This window comes from Nylanderia fulva, unplaced genomic scaffold, assembly GCF_048542155.1.
Source record: "Nylanderia fulva isolate GAGA-0341 unplaced genomic scaffold, ASM4854215v1 Scaffold3, whole genome shotgun sequence".
Lineage (NCBI taxonomy): Eukaryota > Metazoa > Arthropoda > Insecta > Hymenoptera > Formicidae > Nylanderia > Nylanderia fulva.
Genome location: NW_028190368.1, coordinates 8,729,140 through 8,750,854, shown reverse-complemented (window position 1 = coordinate 8,750,854; position 21,715 = coordinate 8,729,140). Strand labels below are relative to the sequence as shown.

At 26.7% G+C, this 21,715-nt stretch overlaps 4 protein-coding genes across 8 annotated transcripts; 3 read left to right on the top strand and 1 right to left on the bottom strand.

Annotated features, from left to right (window-relative positions):
* The first annotated feature begins 1,499 nt into the window (after nucleotides 1-1,499).
* On the top strand, nucleotides 1,500-3,316 carry LOC114941818 (uncharacterized). Of its 2 annotated transcripts, XM_085484506.1 has the most exons (4): nucleotides 1,500-1,945; nucleotides 2,185-2,342; nucleotides 2,585-2,788; nucleotides 3,014-3,316. In XM_085484506.1, the coding sequence occupies exons 2-3, from the start codon at nucleotides 2,288-2,290 to the stop codon at nucleotides 2,713-2,715; spliced, it is 186 nt and encodes a 61-aa protein (XP_085340632.1). In that variant the 5' UTR covers nucleotides 1,500-1,945; nucleotides 2,185-2,287; the 3' UTR covers nucleotides 2,716-2,788; nucleotides 3,014-3,316. The 2 variants fall into 2 exon arrangements, with proteins under 2 accessions (XP_085340632.1, XP_085340633.1); XM_085484507.1 differs by lacking the exon at nucleotides 1,500-1,945 and having other exon boundaries at nucleotides 2,086-2,342.
* Nucleotides 3,317-5,776: 2,460 nt separating this feature from the next.
* LOC114941816 (cytochrome P450 4C1-like) lies at nucleotides 5,777-14,549 on the top strand. 2 transcript variants are annotated; one of them, XM_085484504.1, is made up of 11 exons: nucleotides 5,777-5,846; nucleotides 7,296-7,473; nucleotides 7,589-7,698; nucleotides 9,712-9,802; nucleotides 10,421-10,615; nucleotides 11,473-11,539; nucleotides 11,711-11,837; nucleotides 11,985-12,066; nucleotides 12,173-12,285; nucleotides 12,408-12,645; nucleotides 13,157-14,549. In XM_085484504.1, the coding sequence occupies exons 2-11, from the start codon at nucleotides 7,305-7,307 to the stop codon at nucleotides 13,495-13,497; spliced, it is 1,533 nt and encodes a 510-aa protein (XP_085340630.1). In that variant the 5' UTR covers nucleotides 5,777-5,846; nucleotides 7,296-7,304; the 3' UTR covers nucleotides 13,498-14,549. The 2 variants fall into 2 exon arrangements, with proteins under 2 accessions (XP_085340630.1, XP_085340629.1); XM_085484503.1 differs by lacking the exon at nucleotides 5,777-5,846 and adding an exon at nucleotides 5,854-6,233.
* Nucleotides 14,550-15,665: 1,116 nt separating this feature from the next.
* LOC114941762 (glucose dehydrogenase [FAD, quinone]) lies at nucleotides 15,666-20,940 on the top strand. 3 transcript variants are annotated; one of them, XM_029316870.2, is made up of 11 exons: nucleotides 15,666-15,968; nucleotides 16,966-17,168; nucleotides 17,238-17,349; nucleotides 17,449-17,583; nucleotides 17,652-17,770; nucleotides 17,854-18,021; nucleotides 18,190-18,343; nucleotides 18,563-18,723; nucleotides 18,852-19,029; nucleotides 19,113-19,317; nucleotides 19,626-20,940. In XM_029316870.2, the coding sequence occupies exons 1-11, from the start codon at nucleotides 15,815-15,817 to the stop codon at nucleotides 19,837-19,839; spliced, it is 1,803 nt and encodes a 600-aa protein (XP_029172703.2). In that variant the 5' UTR covers nucleotides 15,666-15,814; the 3' UTR covers nucleotides 19,840-20,940. The 3 variants fall into 3 exon arrangements, with proteins under 3 accessions (XP_029172703.2, XP_085340325.1, XP_085340324.1); XM_085484199.1 differs by lacking the exon at nucleotides 15,666-15,968 and having other exon boundaries at nucleotides 17,085-17,148; nucleotides 17,228-17,349; XM_085484198.1 differs by lacking the exon at nucleotides 15,666-15,968 and having other exon boundaries at nucleotides 17,106-17,168; nucleotides 17,228-17,349.
* On the bottom strand, nucleotides 18,543-21,484 carry LOC114941790 (uncharacterized). Its single transcript, XM_029316920.2, has 2 exons — nucleotides 21,164-21,484; nucleotides 18,543-21,026 (listed from the first exon to the last, which is right to left on the bottom strand). The coding sequence occupies exons 1-2, from the start codon at nucleotides 21,245-21,247 to the stop codon at nucleotides 20,391-20,393; spliced, it is 720 nt and encodes a 239-aa protein (XP_029172753.1). The 5' UTR covers nucleotides 21,248-21,484; the 3' UTR covers nucleotides 18,543-20,390.
* Nucleotides 21,485-21,715: the final 231 nt, after the last annotated feature.

The following is a 21,715-nucleotide window of genomic DNA, read 5'->3' as shown; positions in this document are numbered from 1 at the left end:
AACATCTTCGCGCAATTACTTACATAACTGATTTTATGCAACTCAACATTATATTATTAATATCATGATATGAGAAAAACTTACGTATCAAGTATTTGATATTACACAATTATTATATATATATAATTAATAGTGTGATATTGATGTGTTTACAAATCATGAAACATATGGGGCAAATATATTTATTGCTAAATATATATATATATATTTCTCTTTTTCTCAGCTATTTAATTGCGTGCATACCCGCGAGAATGGAAAAGCGGAAATGATTTATAAATTTGTATTTTTCACGCACATTTATTTTGTACTCGTTGATTGTTTTAATTTGTAGATAATTACAAATAAGATGATTGATGATCTGATCGATATAAAAGAACAATAATGAATAATAAATTACGCATTAATTGCTCAAGCGATATAACTATATATAAAAAAATATAAATTTAATTTACAAATCATTCTTTATTAAGGTTTAGAATGATAAATATATATATATATATATACATATATACCTGGCAATGTATATTCGACACTTTTTTCTATATTTCAATGAAAAAATACCTTGAAATATGAAGATGGTTTTTGATTTCAATTTCTGAAATTTTCTCGCAACTTCATTTTATCAGATCCCACATTGCGACGAGAATGCATATTAATAGTCTCTAGTATATATACTCGTTATCTTGATTGTAGCCTGTTTTACAGCCCAAAGTCCAATTAAAATTAATCTTCGTCCTTCCGCGCCAGTTCACTTGTTATCAGTTCACTTGTCGCGATAATACGTCAGTTTACGCGACTCGCGACTCTTGAAAGAAATAGGATCAGTAGCGACCTCTGCCGGTACCGCGCAGTATAGATTATTATCGATACCTGTGTCGATACGTCAGAATCGAAGCGTTGCTTTGGAAGAGCTTCGAATTATCGTCAAGTGTTTGGAGTAAAAATCCCTAAAAGTTTATCTTTTTTACATCACATTGGCCTAGTTTACACTGATTATCAGGAATAGAAAATATTCATCAGTATATAGTAGCAGAGAATAATATCAATCTCCTTTTCCGATTGGTTAAATTTTCTATTTCTTATTCCTATTGCCGGCAGCCCCCATTCCTTATAATCTGAAATCTAATAATTATTATTATTTATTTATTAGATGTGCTGTATATTATAACTCCAATTTAAAATACTTATATATGTATACAAAAAGAGCAACTGTAGAAACTGAAAGCCATTCAAGGCCGTAAGATTTGGATTAAAAAATAAAATGACAATTATATATAATACAAAAAAAATCGGCTCAAATAATAATAATAATTTAATCGAAATAATTGAAAGAATTAAGGTCTTTTTTTTGAGCAAATTTTTTGACAATTAATTTTTATTATTGAAAAATCATATTGCGGAACGTTTGGATTAAAAAATAAATAAAAAAAAGAATAATTTTAACATATATATCTATTTTTTATTTTATCAAAGTGTGTTAGTGATCGATGATACAAAAAAAGTTCCTGTTTCAATGTAATAACTTTAGTGTTTTTATTACTATATTGATTGTTTCAGTGTTTTTATTTTTATATACTTATTTTATTTTTTCTCTTTCCTGGTAGAAATTGCCTTGCCGGTGTCACGACATTTGTTAGCACCATGCAAGTTTGCCACACTACAGCCTTATCCAAAAGAATTGGAAAGATACATATCAGGGCCATCCTTGCGCCTGATATATAAATGGCGTGGCATTCATTATAAAGTTAAACGGGCGCAAGTCTGGATTTGACCAGACTTCTAATGCGGCCCATATTTGCTCCACGTCAAATGCTGAAGAGATTTTTATTTATTTTCACATTTAATGTATATCTTTTGTCATACATATATCTCTTGTTTTTTGGATCCTTTCCTTTGCCTAGATTTTTTGCATGCATCATTAGCTCATTCGGGGTAAAATTGCACGGTAAGTATATATTATATTAATTATATGAATTAACGCATTTACACCTTCCCTCCCCACACACAACACACAATATATATATATATATATATAATTATATGCATAATTATGTTCTTTACATATAAAGAATTATCATTATTTATTTAACCTTAAAATTGAACACAATAATAGTTCTAAGTATATAATATAATATATAAGTATGTTTGCTACAAATTATAAATATATGGCTCTCAAAATTTCAGCATTAATTGGGATAAAAACACTAAACGATTGAAAGTTCCATTTCTTCCACCTTTATATACAAAAGAAGGGATAAATAATCTCCATGATTTGGTTAAAAACGAAATGGAAGCACCAGAGTCATGGCCACTGTTCAGTGTTGACATTGTTGGTCAAGCAAGTATGTATTATATACAATTTTATTTTTTTTAAATAAAAGAAATTTAATAAAGTCCAAATTGATTAGATGCTCACATACTAGCTTCATCCAACAGAATGTTCATCAATCTGTTGGATTGTATCTGATCTGGAAGCACTTTGATGCAGTTAAATAAATTTTTCTTACGGATTGATTAAACAATGTAAGCTTATTTATTCGAAATTAATTATAATAAATTTAATAAAACAATAATCTTATTTCAGAAACATATTCAGAAGCTGTTGATCGCTTAATGCTTCTTGGTCAAAAGGAGACTGCTTTTTCACAGGATTCGGAAGATGACGAACTAAAAATTAAGAAAGCACAAGCAATTTATCAACAAAAAAGATTTTAAAAAAGTGCGGAAGAAATTAAAGAAATTTTTAGTAGAACTCCTATGTTTACAAAAAAATCTTGTAATCAGTCAGGTATGATTATATTTTAAAATGTACAATATTAATATTTATTTTAATTAAATTTTTAACTGCATTAAGGTGCTTTCAGATTAGATACAATCCAACAGATAGATGTAGATTCTGTTGGATCAAGCTAGTCTGTGAGCATCTAATCAATGTGGACTTTATAAAATTTTTTTCATTAAAAAAAATAAAATTGTTGAAAAGTTTAGGCTTTAATATTATATTATGTTATAGACTAACGTAAACCTGTCAAGTCATCCAAGTCATCGGTGAAGGAAAATTTAACAAAAAAGAGTTTTACGACACATGTACTAATACCAAAGATGAAGTACAAATATTTTCGTAGTAATACTATTGTAAGCGAGTTAAGTAAGGCCATATTTTTTTTATTTCATCGATGGATTAAGCGCATGATGCGCAAATGCTACACGTGCAGATTTGCACATAATGCGCTTGATCCATCGATGAATTAAAAAACATGGCCTAAAGCTCACGAACTACGAGTCATTTTACTGTACAATTATAGTTTAGTTAAAGTTCAACATGTAAAATTAATAAGATAAGTTCTATAATATTTTTATTTTCTGCAATATAAATTTTAAAATTATAAAAAAATATTATTTATACTTTATTTTATTATACCTTTTATAATTAATATTAGATATGTAGATAAGATAATAATGATTAATGAAAAATATATATGATGTATTAAATAAATTTAGTTTCAGGATTTTATGCTGTTATCCTTTCAAAAAAATACTGTTAAACATTTCGATTATTGACAAAAAATCTATTACATATTATTGAAAATCAATAACTTTTTCTTCAAAAATTGAATATAGTTCAATAGTATTTTTTCGAAAGGGTGACAGCTTAAAATCCTGAAACTAAATTTATTTAATTCATCATATATTTTTCATGCATATGCCACATCAATAACTCGTTAGTTCCATGTCTGTACTATGTAGTACCTTACTGGCACCATGTTAGTGCCATGCCAGGACCATACCAAATCTTTCCAAAGTTGTGGCACTAGCGGGCAAAACGTGACGATTCGAGGCATGGCGCTTACCAGCGTGCCATGCCAGCTCCTGAAATGGCAGTATGGCACGCTTGCCATTGCCATGCAAGCGCTCAATCAAAATTTCTACTAGAGGTAATTACCTCTGCTAATAACCCAGTAAGCAAGAAATATTTAATCAACATTTTATAATGTTGATTTTATATAAATTTTCCAAACGTTATGATATAATGTTGTATAAATATGTTTAAAATATTATTAATAAATATTCTAAAAAATATTTTAATTGATGTTTTATAAATGTTTTAAAAATATTATTCAATAACATAATGCTCTTAAAATATTAATAAAATATTTTAAAAACGTTAATTTCAACATTACTGAAATCTCTAAATCAATGTCAAAGTTTGTTCATAATGATGTTGCATACAATGTTAAAAACTACACACTTGACAGCAATAATAACGTTGTAGCAATGATTTTTTGCTTACTGGAAAATTACAATACAAATAATAATTATCGACTAGTACGCAAATCTGCTATTCATGCTGCGCAATTTAATTATTGTATTATGTGTGGGCGAGAGATGCATACACAAAATAGCTTTTGTATATGTGCAGCATATGCGACTATATCTACCAGAAATGTAATATTCAATGTAGGAAAAATACAACTAGAGCATTTATATGCCAGCGATTACAACTCACATCTCGTATAATCGAACATGGATTTGATTCTGGAGAATCAGGTTTCTGTTTTAAATTTCCGCTTATTTTAATTTTACTACCAGACACATTCTAATGATAATACTCTAACAAAAATTAGCTAAAAAAAAACTTGAATATATTGATTGTGTTTTTGAATAATACATGAAAGAATAGCACAATATTTACAAAATATTATTGTTATAAAAATATATATTTTGTTTTACATTAATATATAAATATTAATTAATACATAAATATATAATATATTTATAAATATTTACTACTTTATTAATCATATTATTATTTACTATATACTTTATTTATTTTCTTTCTAATTACATAATTCCGTAAAAAATATTTATATATTATAGTAATTGTATTAGTTTCATTAAAATAACTTAATTACAATTTAATAATATATTTATTATTACTATTTAATAATATACATAAACACGATGTGTCGAAACTTACATTAAAAACTTATTAATATTACATATATCAATTATAACCTAATACGTATAATCATATGCGTTTTGATCACATTTTAATTATATATATATATATATATATAATTAAAATTATTATATATAATTAAAAATGATTAAAACGCATACGGAATGCGCATACGCATGCGGAAAAAATTTTTATCATCGATATATAGATAAAAGAAAAACATGCAAATCACTATTGTAATTCAAGTGAATTAATAAGTATGAACAAGCATTACGTATGGATATAAGAAAATTACTTTAGGAGTCTCCCATAAATGAATGATACGGTAAGGGTGGGGCACCTTGTATACAATGTGCAATATATTTTCGTTAGAAAAAATTTCTACATATAGTGTTTATTTTAATATAATTATATGTATATACATATTATTCATCACGCACGCACTGCATTATTACTTATTACTGAAGATTGAGTGCCGCAATAAAAACTTCAGTTTTTCTAATAAAAATTACGTGATTTAATACTTCTAAACTATTATCGTAACCTGTTTAACAGAGAACATGATTTAGCAAAACATATGAAGGGGATGCACATGAAGTTGTATCCTGTATATATGCATTATATATTATTACGTGACAAAAATAAATTTATACATATCTTCTATATTTTTTTAGAAAGAGAGAGAGAGATGGAGCTCGTATGTATATGTACACGTATTTTGTTTCTATTTAATTTCTTACGCATGCGCGGCAAATTACATTATCTTACATTGTGTGTAAAACTGGTTTTTATCTACTCTTTTTCATTATAAAGAGTCTGTTCACGATGCTTTTCCGTGCGAGGAGACCTCAAGTATAATATACAGCATTCACGTTCATTCTGTTGTTTGAGTATTTATATGTTTGCAAGTTCGAGTATAAAGCAAGAGACTTTCGCAAATATACATCATTTCGTGATTGAGTTTTAGATCGAGAAGAAGTGAAAATAAGAGTTCTTACATTGATTTGTGTTTTTTAAAAAAATTCTTTTATACAAAATTTTTTTAGTAAAGAATTATTTATTTTCTTTTTTTGAATATTTTTTTGAATATTCAAGAATATTTTATTGTATTTAATGATGTAATTAATATATAAATCACGCACGATATGTGATCTATAATTAGTGATAAAACAGCAATAAGTGTTAACAAATATCTTTGTTGTTTTGAATGCTGAAACAGGAATAAAAGTGTCAAATATTTTTATTGTTTTAAGTATTCCAACGTGAACAAACAGTAAGTACTAAATTTTTTTCAGTATTATGTAGTTCAAACCTTGGTTTATGATTTAATAAAGAAATTAATATAATTATGATTTAATACAGAAATTAACAAAGTATGAGCTAATATTTTTTTATGATAAAAGCAGTGTTTCTTTACTAAATATCGATTTTTTAAACTGCATTATATTGTATAAAATTATGGTAATTTTTCGTAAGCAGATAATTAACTGTGTATATTTTAAATTCATAATTCTCCGATACTCGATTATTGCAATTAAACAGCGACGATGAAAATGACGATGCAATAAAGCGCTTATATCGTTGTATAAATATTTGATCAAAGATTAATTATATCAGTTCAAAATTTTATAAATACTCATCGTATCTTCAAATTTTTATTAAAAGGAGAATATCACCCATTTTATAAACAATAAATCTTTTTAAAGATGTCAATAAAATATAGCTAAGAAATGTACTATAAAAGATTTTTAATTTTTTATAATTTTCGTGAATCTTTGATTATATAATGAGCACAGATTTCACGTGTTTCTAAAACTCTAAACGATCATCGAGAAATAATCGAGAAATATTTCGTCGACAAAATATTTTCATATACACTGATTTTACATTTGACTTTGATATGTATATTTATATGAATACTAATTTCTTATATTATTATTGATATAAAGTAATAAATATTATATTGGTTAATCTTATCAGTGAGATAATTATATATAAGAAATATATGTCGGCTCTCAATATTATTAAATAATAATAATACATGAATTTTTAAATCGGCCAATAGAGCCCAAGCGCGAAAAATTATGTAATAAAATTTTGTCAATGTGTTGCCTGTGTATGTAAGATTCTAACGTAATTCTATTTTAATATTGGTTAATCTTATCAATGAGCTAATTATATAACATATAACCTGTACATTATGTAATAAAATTTTGTCAATATGTGTTGCCTGTGTATGTAAGATTCTAATGTAATTCTACTTTAACAAGTATTGTATATATATCTATAGCAAAATTTATGCATTATTTATTTGATAACTCAAACATGTTTACAGGATGCAAGAATGGATTTAAGCTCTTTACTATATGTCGTCTTCGTTGTTTTAATCATTTCGGCAATTTTATCGATATTGTATCATCACCATATTTTTCGACAAAAATTCAAAAATATTCCTCAATGCGGTGGATTTCCCTTTGGCGTGGTATTTGAACTACTAAGGTTAACGGATTATGGTAAAAAACTTTAAAAATATTACTATTGTGCTTTTATTTTGTGTGTATAATATTCGTCTATATACTTAAAAAAAATAGTATAATAATAAGTAAATATTAAATATCTCATTTCCAGAAATTATAAAATGGTTGACTGAACGAATGTTACGTTTTCAAAAAGGAATCTATATATTTTGGATAGGTACAAAACCGTTTGTTAGTCTTCATAAACCTGAATTTTTAGAGGTAAGATAAAATAGAAAGAATCGTGTTAATATATAAAAGTATCGGTTATACACATATATATATATACGCGGTCGAAACGTTTGTACTTTATTATCTTATATAGAATAAATACTTAGTTTATATCATCTAATAATGCTCGATTAGTTGGCCTTTTTATATGCTAAATTTTATTTAATTCAAATAAGTATTTATTTCACTACTGTCAAATAAATAATTTATTTGAAACTATAATAATATTTATTTGATATGAACAACATTTATTTGATATAAGAAAAACCTTTTCAAATCAAATAAATATTTATTTGTTTCATATAAATGATTCATTTAGCAATATTAAAATAAATATGTATTAATTTAGTCATTTTTTTAGTGTACAATTCTAGCCACGTCTCATTGTTCGCCAGAGACGCAATTTTTTCTTATAAAACTGGCATAGTCCTTTACGTTAATTAAAAGTCTAATAAATACCTTTTGCCATTTATTTGCTTTGATGATTGCAGAATAAATAAAAAATAATACAAATTAATTTATTATTTTTACACAATAATTTAATTGTGTGTGCGTGTGTCATGTTGTGTTTATGTACGTGTCAAGATTTTCGCAAAATTATTTTCAGCAATGAAAATTAATATTTATCCAAACAAGCCTTTCTTTCTGCTTTATTTATATAATCTATGTAAAGGACCCCGCAAATTTCTTATAAAAAAAGCTCTTATTGTCGATTTATTTGAAATTGAAGTACTTATGTTCACAGAAAAAACAGTATCCTTGAAAGAATGCAAATATATGGCTTGATTCAAGTATATTTTATCTTTATAATAGTGCCAAATATAAATAATTTTGGATAAAGGATAATTTATCCTTAAAACAAAGTGCAAAATATTCTTGGTTGCAGCTGAAATTTACTTATAAATATTGCAAGGACAAGTGAGCATCGGATATAAGCGGTACTTTCAAGTATATATAATAATTCTTAGTTCAAATGTGACTAAGTTTGTTTTTACCATATGCGATTTTTAAAACAAGAATATATCTTAAGGATAAAATATACTTCACACAAACTTATTTATTATTAAGGCAAATGAAAATTTGTGATTATAAAGAGCATTCTATGCTTAAATCAATCAAATAGCGTTCAAAAATAAAAATATACTTGAATCAAGCATTCCTTTTTTTATGTTGTTGTTCATGACCTACTGACAAAATGTTCTCAAGGACGCAACTCGAAATAATGAATCACTTTCGAGTTAAAGCGTTGTAAATGAAATGCGTGATTGCATGTGTATGTGTCTGTGCATTTATGTGTCAGGAATGCCTCCAGCAACTTGAATGCGAAGTTTGCGTTGCATACTTCTAGAAGTTTCTCTTGATTATTATGACTATTAATATTTATTTTTATTAAAATTTTTTAATTACTATAATTATATTATTTCCCATCATTTCACCCTTGCATTTAGAACTGAGAATCATTTATTTCCATAAGAAATTTGCGGAGTACTTTGCTATAAAAATTATCGGTCTAGTTTGCAAAATTATTTTTAATCTATATATGTATATACTTATAAAACAAATAATCTTTTTAAAGTCAAGTAAATAGAATATGAGATAAGGAACGACATAAATCGTGTAATAAAAAACCAATAATGATATTCTTAATTTTAAGCGACTATATATTTCTAATTATATTTTATTAGCATAGGAAAACTATTCTGCTTTTTCAACGAAATAATTTACATCAAACTTTACTTTTACGTTAATTTCCGCAATTTAGCAATTTAGTCAATTAATAATTTTATCTTAAAAATAATTATATGTATAAAATGTTTTGTGTATACCTATATTATGATTATAGAGACAACGTAATGCGATATATTAAAAAAGTTTAAAATATGTATAAAACACAATTTTTGCAAACAAAGCTGTTTTCAAAAAAATTAAAAATTTTATATAACAAATATGATAAATTATTATTATATACACGTTTATACAATCTTTTTAAATTCATTTTTACAGATTATTTTTCCCAGTACCGTAAATATTGAAAAATCAGAAGTCTATAATTTGATGCATTCTTGGTTAGGCAAAGGACTTCTTACTTCTACAGGTAAACATACAAGAATAAATTATTTTACGTATCTTTTTCTTATCTTATTAAATATAAAAAGTAATAAATTGTAATTATATATTAATTTATATCAAATAATATATGCGTTTTGTATGATTATTCACGAAAGTATTTTGAAAACTACGAAAAAACGTAAGAGTAAAGTGTTTTATACTAATACAAATACGTAATTTTTTATACATTTATACCTTTGCACAAGAAAAAGATATACTTTTATAATTCCATTTTCGTGTCTGCACAAAAAAAAAACATCTTCCGCGCAATTACTTACATAACTGATTTTACGCAACTCAACATTGCGTTATTAAATTCATGATATGACAAAAATTTACGTAACAAGTATTTGTTATGGTATGATGATATCATATTCATGTAAATTAAATCCAGCGAGAAATGATGATCGATTCGATTAGTCATTTCTCGCTGCGGAAAGTGCCTTAAATATTCAGTGACAAAAAACAAATAAAATGTTATAAGAAAACGAGATATACTATGTATGTATATATTATATATAGCAATTTGTTACTATATCTATATATGCATTTATAATCTTAATATCTCTCTTATTTTTTAACATATATAAATAATGTATTTTAGGAAAACAATGGTTCCATGACAGAAAACTCATCGGGCCCACGTTCCATTTTAGTATATTAGATCAATTTGCTGTGGTTATGTCCGAAAAAGCAGAGATTTTAACAAAATGTCTCGAAAAGGAAATAGCAAAAAATCCAGGGAATGCTATCAATATTTTTCCGTTCGCTAACAATGTTGCTCTCGACATTATATGCGGTAATAAATAAAAAAAAATATATATATATTTCATACTATTATTTATAATATATTTTTTTGGATACAAAAAGATATCGTTGACACAAATATATATCTATATTTTATGTTTAGTATTTTTTTTTAATTATGATATATGAATAATAGAAAAACTGTCAAGAATATTAAATTTAAATTTTGCTAAACCGATAAACTCATTCGTTAATAATAAATTGAATTTATTTATATTATTTATATATCATGTATTTCTTTCTCAAAGTAATCGACAGTACAAATGATTTTTTAAAAAAATAAATTATTTTGCTTCAACATTTAAAAAACTTTCATAATTAAATTTAATCGGCACTCGAGATATTTCTATTTTGTCGAGAAAATGTTTTATACTTGTAAAATCGAATAATGATGATTACTATCGAATGTGTATCGTTTGTTTTTACAAAGTGAAGTTTATTAAATACATAATGATAATAATGAGATTTTGCTGCAACAGCAAAATTCTTTTTTTTCTTGAATATATACGATTACAGATTACAATGCCGATATAATTTTGATAAGCTTAATGATCGATATTGTAAACGGACGCGTTTAAAATCGAATCTTATATTAAATATCACATTTTATTTATAATTAATAAATATAAGGAGTTTATAAAAAACACTTATACATATTTAAATATGAGTAAAATTTTTTGATTTTGGTATATTAATTTCTGTGTATAATAAAATTAACTATTCGACTCTATATTATTTACGTGAGTTATTATATAGTTATATTGATTTTATTTTTTTCTGAAATTTATAACGTAGCATATATACTTTAAGGAAAAAGTACTACTATACTCGCAAGTTATTATTTTACAGAAACAGCAATGGGTGTGGATGTACATGCTCAAGAAGTTGAAACCAATTTTACCTCAACAATACATAGGTACGAAGAATCATGAATTGCATATTTTATTAATAAAATAGTTAGTAACATCATTAAATTTATTACAATTTTTTAAAGAATTAACAGCAAATTTTGCGTGATTAATTAATTGATATAACAGCGTAAATATAATATTGTTATATTGGTTTAATATTTTAATTGTGTTTTTAGGAATTCTATATTAATACGCGAACGAGTGTTTCAACCGTGGCTTTGGCAAGATTGGATATATAATTTAGTTCCTTCAGCAAAGGAATATAATTCAGGGGTTAATAGGTTGCATAAGTTCACGAGAGAAGTACGCATCAAAACAAACGCTAATGATAATGATATACAAATATACATATTAAGATATATCGGCAGCATTTAACTAAATTAATTATTCATGTTTTTTAATTTAAATAAATTGAACAAGTTTGCAATAAATATAAATAATATATTTCAGGTGATAAATAAAAAAAAGATAGCACGACAATCGCACGACAATACCGCCTATTCAGAAAAGGAAGACGATGATGAATTTATAGGTGTGATTATTATAAATTATCGTTATATATACAATATATAAATATGTTTTAAAAAAGGATTATATAAATAGATTTTAAAACATTCTTGTGAAATTTATTGCGTTAGGTAAGCGGAAGAGGAAAGCTTTTCTGGATCTGTTACTAGATCAAAATGAGAGAGCTGACACTCCATTAACCGATGATGAAGTAAGAGCACAAGTAGATACATTTATGTTCGAGGTAAGAAAAAAAAGACTTGATAATTTAATGCAAAATGCCGTCTTATCGCAGACTTGGTAATGTAATTATAAATGATAATGTCGTTGCGAATGTGGATAAAAATATAACGATATATGATACAGGGTCACGACACAACTGCAGTCGCAATAACTTGGACGCTTTTTCTCTTGGGTAATAATCTCGAGCATCAAGAAAAAGTTCATGAAGAACTCGAAGAAGTTTTCAAAGATTCCGAGACACCAGCTAGTGTAAAAGAACTATCGCAATTAAAATACCTCGATAGAGTCATAAAGGAAACGCTCAGATTATATCCAAGTGTACCTATGGTCTTAAGAAATTTAACGGAAGATGTAAATCTAGGTATGATATAAAACTTCATTTTTATTAATATTTTAATATAAAAGAAATGTAAATTCTATATATTCTGTATATTTACATATTAATTTGATATATAAAATTTGATAAAATTATTTCTTATTTATTAAAGACTAAATAAATGTGAAAGATATAAATAGTTTGAAATCTATTTTAAACTGTCTCTAATTTGCGACAGAATTCAAGATAAATAATTCTATAATTTATCATTTTATGCTGCACGTACAAAAGTCTAATTCTTTAAATATTTTTATTACTTATAGAATTTTATCACGAATTATGTATAATAAATTTGCATATAAAATAATATGATAAATAATATGATAATTTTACATATAAAATTTTCTAAAATAGATTTAACAAAGTTTACATATTGGGGTTTCACAAACTCCATTTCTTAGACCATAGGACATATTTGTATTAAAAAAATTTATCGATACATTTTATGTGGCAAAATACTAAATAATTTGAAAACACACAATCTGTTTTATTTTAGGTGATTTTACGATCCCGAAAGGTGTTACAGTTGAAATCGATATTTTATTAATGCATAGGAATCCAAAAGTTTGGCCAGATCCAAACAAGTTCGATCCGGATCGCTTCCTTCCGGAGAATTCGAATAATAGAAATCCATATGCCTATGTTCCGTTTAGCGCTGGACCGAGAAACTGTATCGGCCAAAGATTTGCTTTACTCGAAGAGAAAACTATATTAACAGCTATTTTGAGAAAGTGGAGATTGAAAAGTGTAAAAAAGCCAGAGGAGGTTGAATACGGACCAGCTCTCATTTTACGACCAACCGAAGATGTGTTCGTTCATTTCACGCCAAAAAAATAATTAATATATAAACATATATATATATATATGTACATTCACTTCTTTTTATCATGCGTAATCTTCATAATTTTTTTCGGTAACGGGATTTGAATGTTTTTATCGTTTACATATATCATTGTGCATAATTAATCATTTATGCATATTAACATCTACGTAAATATAAATATTACACACACACACACATATATATATATATATATATATATATATATATATATATATAGTTAATAATGTTAATATAGTATGATATTGATTATATATATATATAGGATTATATAGGTAATGTTAATATAGTGTAATATATAATATATATAGGTTTAAAAATCACGAAACATATGGGGCAAATATATATATATATATATTCATTGCTATATACATATATATATATATATATATGCGTAGGTATATGGTCACTTTAAGCAAAGCTTTTGACTAGTCAAATGCCGTCTTATTTGCCAAATTAGACTACACACACCCACACACACGGGTGAGAAGAAGTGCAAGGGGGTGCTTTCGACCTTCCCCTTTCTTCTTCCCGCACCCACCCCGTCCATCAAGGGTGTCTACGGAAGGGGACACAAGGGAGGGTCTACGACGGCCCTATCCTTGCGCACCTATTAGATTAGGTTCCATTTGCCCAAAGTAACCATTTGCCTAGGACATATATGTTTTGTCTCTTTCTCTCAGCTATTTAATTGTGCATAGCCGCGAGAATGAAAAAGCGGAAATGATTTGTAAATTTGTATTTTTTACGCACATTTATTTTGTACTCGTTGATTGTTTTAATTTGCAGATAATTACAAAGATGATTGATGATCCGATCGATATAAAAGAATAATGAATAATAAATTACGCATTTGCTCAAGCGATATATAACCATATATAAAAAAGTATAAATTTAATTTACAAATCATTCTTTATTAAGATTTAGAATGATAAATATATATATATATATATATATATATATATATATATATATATATACCTGTGTGGGCAATGTATATATTCGACACTTTTTTCTGCAAATAAAAAAATACCTTGAAATATGAAAATGGTTTTTGATTTTGATTTCCGAAATTTCCTCGCAACTTTATTTTGTCAGATTCCACATTATGACGAGAATGCATATTAATAGACTATAGGTACTCGTTATCTTGTAGTCTGTATTACAGCCCAAAGTCCAATTAAAATTAATCTCCGTCCTTTCGCGCCGGTTCGCGATAATACGTCATTCTACGCGAACCTTGAAACTTGAAAGAAATAGGATCAGTAGCGACCTCTGCCGGTAGCGCGCAGTATCGATTATTATCGACGTCAGAACCGATAGCGTTGATTTGGAAATGCTTCGAATTATCGTCACGTGGGGCGCTGATATCGACTAATTTGGAGCAGAGCTGTTTGGATTAAAAATCCCTAGGTTTATCTTTTTTGCTCCTCATTGGCCTAATCTGTGACACCGTATATGTAGAGGTGCCTTTTCATACGCAGCATGCTGCAGCAGCAAATCAATCACTTGATCAAAATTTATTAGAGCATATTTCTTTGTTCTCTTATTATTTCGAGGTTGAAATTACGATTTTTGCTTTTATATTATCACAATAATTTATTTTATTCTTAAAATTCATTATTTAACTAATATAAGAATAACAATAATTAGGGCCATTCTACAATAGGTTGCAAATATTCTCGTTGCCAGATGACAATTGCCGATTGATCAATCAGAACAAAGCAACTTGTCAACTGATTGGTTAATCCGCAACTATCAACTAGCAACGAGGATCTTTGCAACCTATTGTAGAATAGCCCTTAGAATCAACTAGTTGTGCGTTCTTTTGCTTTGCTGCCTTTGCTGTTCGTTCAATTGAACTTCACCAATAGCAACAAACTGCTGCGACAGTATGCTGCACATGAAATGATACCTTTAGGAATGGAAAATATCCATCAATAGTAGCAAAAGATTTGGTCCAATTCGAGGAGCGCACCAATACGAGCACATTGGAGTAAGAAGGAGTATGTTGGGGCATGCGACGCGAACAAACCTAGAGAATAATATCTATCTCCTTTTCCGATTGGTTGATATTTTCTATTTTTTATATCTATTGCCTGTTGCCTGGCATTGTGCAAAGGGCTTTATTCTCTGCTCCTATTGGTGGACACTTTCTATTTTTTATTTTTATTGCCTGTTGCCTAGTATTGTATCTGAAGCTATAAACTTGAACTAGTGTAGCCAATTCCGCCAAAAGAATAAGTTTATTGTCGTCATTCCTGTCTATATTATTCTTCTATAGAATTTCCTTGCTCTTATTTTACAAGAAAAATGTTTATATTTACAAAATATCTGATATTTATTATCGCCAGTACATTTACGACGATATTTCTTTTTTATATTCATTTTGCATACATGTTGGATATATTTTTTCAATGGTTCTTCGACAACGTTCGAGATATGCAACAATACGATTATATTGTGGGTAAGTTACATACACTTTACGATAAAAAATGATAAGTAAAATTACTACAGTTTACGGTTATAAATAAAGAAGTAAAATAAGATAAAAAAAACATGAAAATGCAGGGTACAAAAAAGTTAATAAAATATTTATAACTTAGCTTAGTTAATTTAAAATGTATTAATTTTTTAACTTTTTCCTAAGTTAAATTTTTTTTTATCTTTGAATATTATTATTGTTTTTTTATAAGATATAAACGTATTATTTTTAAATTAAAGTATTATTAATTTTTATATTCATTTGTCATCAATTGATGTAAATTACCAAAAAATATATTTCTATATCAAATTAAAAATCAAAATTTCTTTGTTATTTGTTATTATAAATTTTAAAAGAGAATGAACAAACAAAATTCTAATTTAATATAAATAATATTTTTAAAAATTAACTTTTAATTTAACTTCAGTTAATTTAATCTTAACTTAACTGAATTAATTTTTTGCAACTTTTCATACAACTTTTAACTTAATTAACTAAATTAATTTTAAAGCAACTACCTTTAACTTAGTATTAAAAAATCATTAACCTACCCAAGCCTGCATTTTACAGTAATAAAAATGAAATGAAATAATAAAACATGAAAATGTAAAAGCAAATTATTTATTTGATAAGAATTTATTTATAATTTGTTTATTTTTAATATAATTTTTTATTTAATATTTTGCGAAATATATTTATAGTATATATTTTAAATGTATTGTATATTTATAGTATATTTAATGTATATTTTGAAAATAGAAATAATTTAATTAATAATTTGCAGAATTTATCTTATCAATTATCTTTTTTCAGTTATCTTTCTATATTTGACATTTTATATTTAATGATTTCCTGTATGTAACATCGACATTTGCAAAACTAATTTGCTATTTTATTTTAACTTTAAAACTTTTATTTCTACTTTAATAACTACAATATTATTTATCTGTATATGCATATAACTGATATATTATTACAGTTGGTGCTGGTAGTGCTGGTTCAATTTTAGCAACACGGCTAGCAAAAGATAAACAGTCAAGAGTATTATTGCTAGAAGCAGGTGGTACTGCACCATTTTTTCTCGATATACCACTTTTGGCACCAATAATTCAAAAAACTGCTTATGATTGGCAATATATTACTGTTCCTCAAGAACACGCATGTAAAGGTTTAAGCAATAATGTAAATATATGTGTTGCAATTTTTATCGAGAAGTCTTGCATATTAATATTATCATAAAGAATTTTGCAGCAAAGCAGATGGCCTAGAGGTAAAATTGTTGGTGGAACAAGTCGTTTAAATTACATGGCTTATGTATTGGGACATAGACTGGACTATGAAACATGGTTTCCAGATTTTATGGGTAAAAGACTTACATTCTAATCTATGTAATATATAGATTCAGAAATATATATTTAAATTATTCTTAAATATATATTTTATAAATTTTAATTGTGTTTAGAATCAATTGCAGAGAATGATAAATTAGTAAGCATTAATGAATTAAGATGGAACTCTGATTTTGCTGATATATTTTTGAAGGCAGTAAAAGAATTGAATCATAATATAGGGAACATGAATTTGCAATTAGATACAGGTATCTATTACTTATATAAAGTATTTCAGTTGTTACATTTATCACCTACAATAATGTCTATCATTTAGGTTTTATGAAAGCTCATTTGACAATAGAAAATGGCAAAAGATGGAGTCCAGATAAAATTCTACATTGGAAGTCAAATTATCCCAATCTGACCCTACTTACTCATGCACGTGCCAGCAAAGTAAGTCTATTTGAAGGTTATTGCTTTGTCTACCATATATGTCAAAAAGATAAAATATAACAAATAGTTAATTATTATTAAAGATACTTATGAATTTGGATAAAGCTGAAGGGATTGAATTTCTTAGATTTGGTAACAAATATACAGCAATAGCAAAAAAAGGAGTTATTCTAAGTGCTGGTGTAATTGAGAGCCCAAAGTTATTAATGTTATCTGGAATTGGACCAAAAAAGCACTTGGAGACTTTAAATGTAAGTTTTTAATAATCAAGTGTGGAAACATTTATTTGTTTCTCTTACAATTTATAGCTTATTCTGTCGTAAAGAAACTTTTAGAAAAGCACAATATATCTATATATGTTGTGTTATATTTTCTATTATATTTTTTTATTGCTTTTTATAATAACTATCATTATTTAGATTAGTGTAATCAATGATTTGCCAGTTGGTCAAACTTTGATGGATCATGTATTAACTGGTCTCGATTTGATTACACTTAATACAAGTCTTGGATTGGATCTTTCTGATATCTTTAATCCTATGTCAATTTTTAATTACTTCCTTTTTAGGAGAGGTAAGAATATGTTAATACAAATATATAGTTGCTGTATACATAAATGCACATAGTCATGCTTCTTGCACAGGCTACAATTTTTTCTTTGCTTTTAGATTATCGAATAACTAGTAGTTATAACAATTGATAAATAGATCATCATTTTTATTAATGTATATGTATTGCGATCATTACATTTTAGCATACTTTATTGTAGAGATAATTCATTGGTTTACTTAGGACCATGGACGTCAGCAGGAATTGAAGTAATAGGAACTTTTCATAGTGCTTTAAATACAAATAAATCCACATTACCAGATTTGCAATTAATGGTATTACCTCTTGGAGCAGCAAAAGACTGTACCTTGAGCCTCAAAAGAACTATAGGATTTTCCAATGAGGTAAACAAAGTAAAAAAAAACAATATAAATATAATTTTAAAAAATTGACTGAAAAGCAAACTAATTGAAAGGCATTATTCAAATGCTTCTTAAATAAGATGTCTAATTTCTCTATATATTTTTTCTAGATTTATAACAAGTACTTCGCTTCTTTTTTGCACGAAAATACAGTTACAATCGCGCCTGTTTTACTACATCCTAAGAGTAGTGGAGAATTACTATTGCAGAGCAGCAATCCTTTTGATGAACCACTAATTGATCCAAAATATTTATCAAATAAGGAAGATATTGACACTCTTGTAGAAGGTAATTTTGCATACATGGTATATTAAAAGATAAGGATGCATATGCAAATATGTGTAACAACGCTCAATATCACGGATGTTTAGGCTTGTATTTTATAAAGGACCTTTTGAAGACGAATGTTTTGAGAGCTTATGGCGCATCTCTAAACAAAAAACCTTTTCCTGGTTGCGAAAACTATATATTTGACACTAGAGAATATTGGAAATGTTATGTGCAACATTTAACACTGACATCCTACCATCCTGTTGGTACATGTCGTATAAACGATGTTGTTGATGAATCATTTAGGTATTTATAATTACATTATAATTAAAACTAAAAAAAAAAACAAAATATGAATATGAATTAAATGCAAAATAGAGGTGTAAATTACACTATGATAGAAGACTGATAAATTGAACAGATAATTTTGCATTTTTATATTACAATTATCAATTCAAAAAAACCATTTTAATAGAATAAATTAGAATCGAAAATTATGATAGATTTTAATAGAGAAAAATAAGTAATAGGATAATACAGTGGTTTACGTTTTCTCTCTGTTATCATAATTAAAATTTCTATTATATAAATATATTCGTGTTTGTGGGTTATAGAGTTTACAATATGAGAAACTTATATGTCGTTGACGCATCAGTTCTTCCGTCTTTACCAAGTGGAAACATCCATGCAGCTGTACTTATGTTAGCGCAAAAGGCTGCCCGCATTATTAAAAGCAAAAAGGCAGAAGAGAAAAAAAATATACAGAAGCAGTATCAATCATACATTTGTTATGTATTTAATGTTTGTGTCGATATATGCGAGATATAATCGCATGTAAATACAAATACAAAGCTTATAAAAAATAAAAATAGTATATTGATTATATTGATGTAGCAATGCACATGAAAAATTGATTGTCAAAAGGATACATTTATTGATGCAATAATGGAGGCAAATGCACATTTTCTCTACATAACTTAAATTCATTGATGTGATAATGATATATTTTTTTTTATAATAATATATAATTTTTTTTAATAGATAATTTCAAAATATGCCAAAATATATTTCCTTATTTTAACAATTTATATAGAAACTGCTTATTATACACACACATATATATATTAGCATATTATATAATTATATATATATATATTATATGAAACAAAATTGTAAATAGAACTACAAATATTTACAAGATTATAGTTATTGAATATAGTGATTATTGATAACAAAATTATAATTATCAATATATTTACTTTAGGAAAAATTAATAGCTAAACAGAATTAAATCTGTATTTATTCTTCGCCAAATTTAGAAATGGACAATTTAAGAATTTAAAATTTTTTACAACTAAAAAATAATAAAATACTTATTTTCAATGAGTCCATCTTTTTCTATTGTCACCGTATCGAGGATAGCCAGAACGGTAATTCCAATTATCTTTATTATAATATGATCTTTCATCTCTGTAATGTTCATTTTGTTCTTTGCTTCTTGCTCTATCTCTTTCTCTCTCTCGATTTCTATCTCTGTTTCTCTCTTGATTTCTATCTCTCTCTTGATTTCTATCTCTCTCTTGGTTTCTATCTCTCTCTTGGTTTCTATCTCTCTCTTGTTTTCTATCTCTGTACCTTTGATAAGGATGATTTCTTCTAATCCCATCATCACAATAATTTGCATCCAATGGTCTTGGATATGTCGGAGCATGTTGTGAAACATGTGCTATAAACATTGCATCACCATTTTGTGGTGGGTAATTTCCTAAGATCATTTGTTGCCCTAATTCTAACATGTGATTTATATTGCGAACAGGATTTGGAGATTGTTCTGCTTGTTGTGACTCGGCATTATTCCTCAATTTCATATTAAGAGGACGATTGTATAATGTTGTACCATCAAATAAACGTAAAGCATATTCCACAGAATGTACGTGTTTATATGTGACAAATCCAAATGGTCTTTGTTTACCATCACGATCTTTGGGAATGCTTATTTTTTGTACAGGACCTCCCTAACGAAACAAAGATATTTGAGTTAATTTCATCTATATAACTTATGTAAATAACATGAAAGAAATATATTGATAGAATTTCTATCCAAATATATATTTTATTTTCTATTATATGTAAAGTATATACATATACTAACTTGTAAGAATAATTCATAAAGAATATCCTCAGTTATTTTTTCGCTTAGATTTCCGCAATAAAGCGTCCGTGCATTCTCATCCATTCTAAAATGTAAGCAAAATTTGCTTTTGCCAATTCTTTATCAAGGAATGGATCTACCAGAAACTTCCTTATATTTTTGCCTGTCTCTGTGTCTATTATTTCTATAGAATTTTAAAAAATTATCGTATTTGATGTTACTTTACAGTACACCATCAAATTAAAACCTTGAAAATTATTATTTTACTCCGAAGCTTGATAAATGAATATATTCCTAACCTTCCTAAATATATATATAAAGGCGCACATACATGATACAGATTTAAGATGCGTTCGAAAATCCTATCGTAGAGTTTCTATTTGACCAATCAAGATAAGGAAATCTTATAGTAACAATGTAACCGCGAAATTGTAAAATTTAAAACAAAAATACAACTAGTGATAGATAAAAAGGCCAATTTATCGAGCAATTATTAGAGTTGTTCTGTCAAATAAAATTTATTCCATGTATAAACTAAACATAAACATTATG

Bases quoted from the DNA above. Each gene is read 5' to 3' on its own strand.
- LOC114941790 (XM_029316920.2), bottom strand. From the start codon at position 21,247: ATGGATGAGAATGCACGGACGCTTTATTGCGGAAATCTAAGCGAAAAA. The intron at 21,027-21,163 runs GTTAGTATATGT...TTGTTTCGTTAG, and splicing joins TTTATGAATTATTCTTACAA to GGAGGTCCTGTACAAAAAAT.
- LOC114941762 (XM_029316870.2), top strand. From the start codon at position 15,815: ATGTTTATATTTACAAAATATCTGATATTTATTATCGCCAGTACATTT. The intron at 17,169-17,237 runs GTAAATATATGT...AGAATTTTGCAG, and splicing joins GTAAAGGTTTAAGCAATAAT to CAAAGCAGATGGCCTAGAGG. The intron at 17,771-17,853 runs GTAAGTCTATTT...TTATTATTAAAG, and splicing joins CTCATGCACGTGCCAGCAAA to ATACTTATGAATTTGGATAA.
- LOC114941816 (XM_085484504.1), top strand. From the start codon at position 7,305: ATGGATTTAAGCTCTTTACTATATGTCGTCTTCGTTGTTTTAATCATT. The intron at 11,838-11,984 runs GTACGCATCAAA...AATATATTTCAG, and splicing joins TGCATAAGTTCACGAGAGAA to GTGATAAATAAAAAAAAGAT. The intron at 12,067-12,172 runs GTGTGATTATTA...TTATTGCGTTAG, and splicing joins AGACGATGATGAATTTATAG to GTAAGCGGAAGAGGAAAGCT.
- LOC114941818 (XM_085484506.1), top strand. From the start codon at position 2,288: ATGGAAGCACCAGAGTCATGGCCACTGTTCAGTGTTGACATTGTTGGT. The intron at 2,343-2,584 runs GTATGTATTATA...ATCTTATTTCAG, and splicing joins TGACATTGTTGGTCAAGCAA to AAACATATTCAGAAGCTGTT.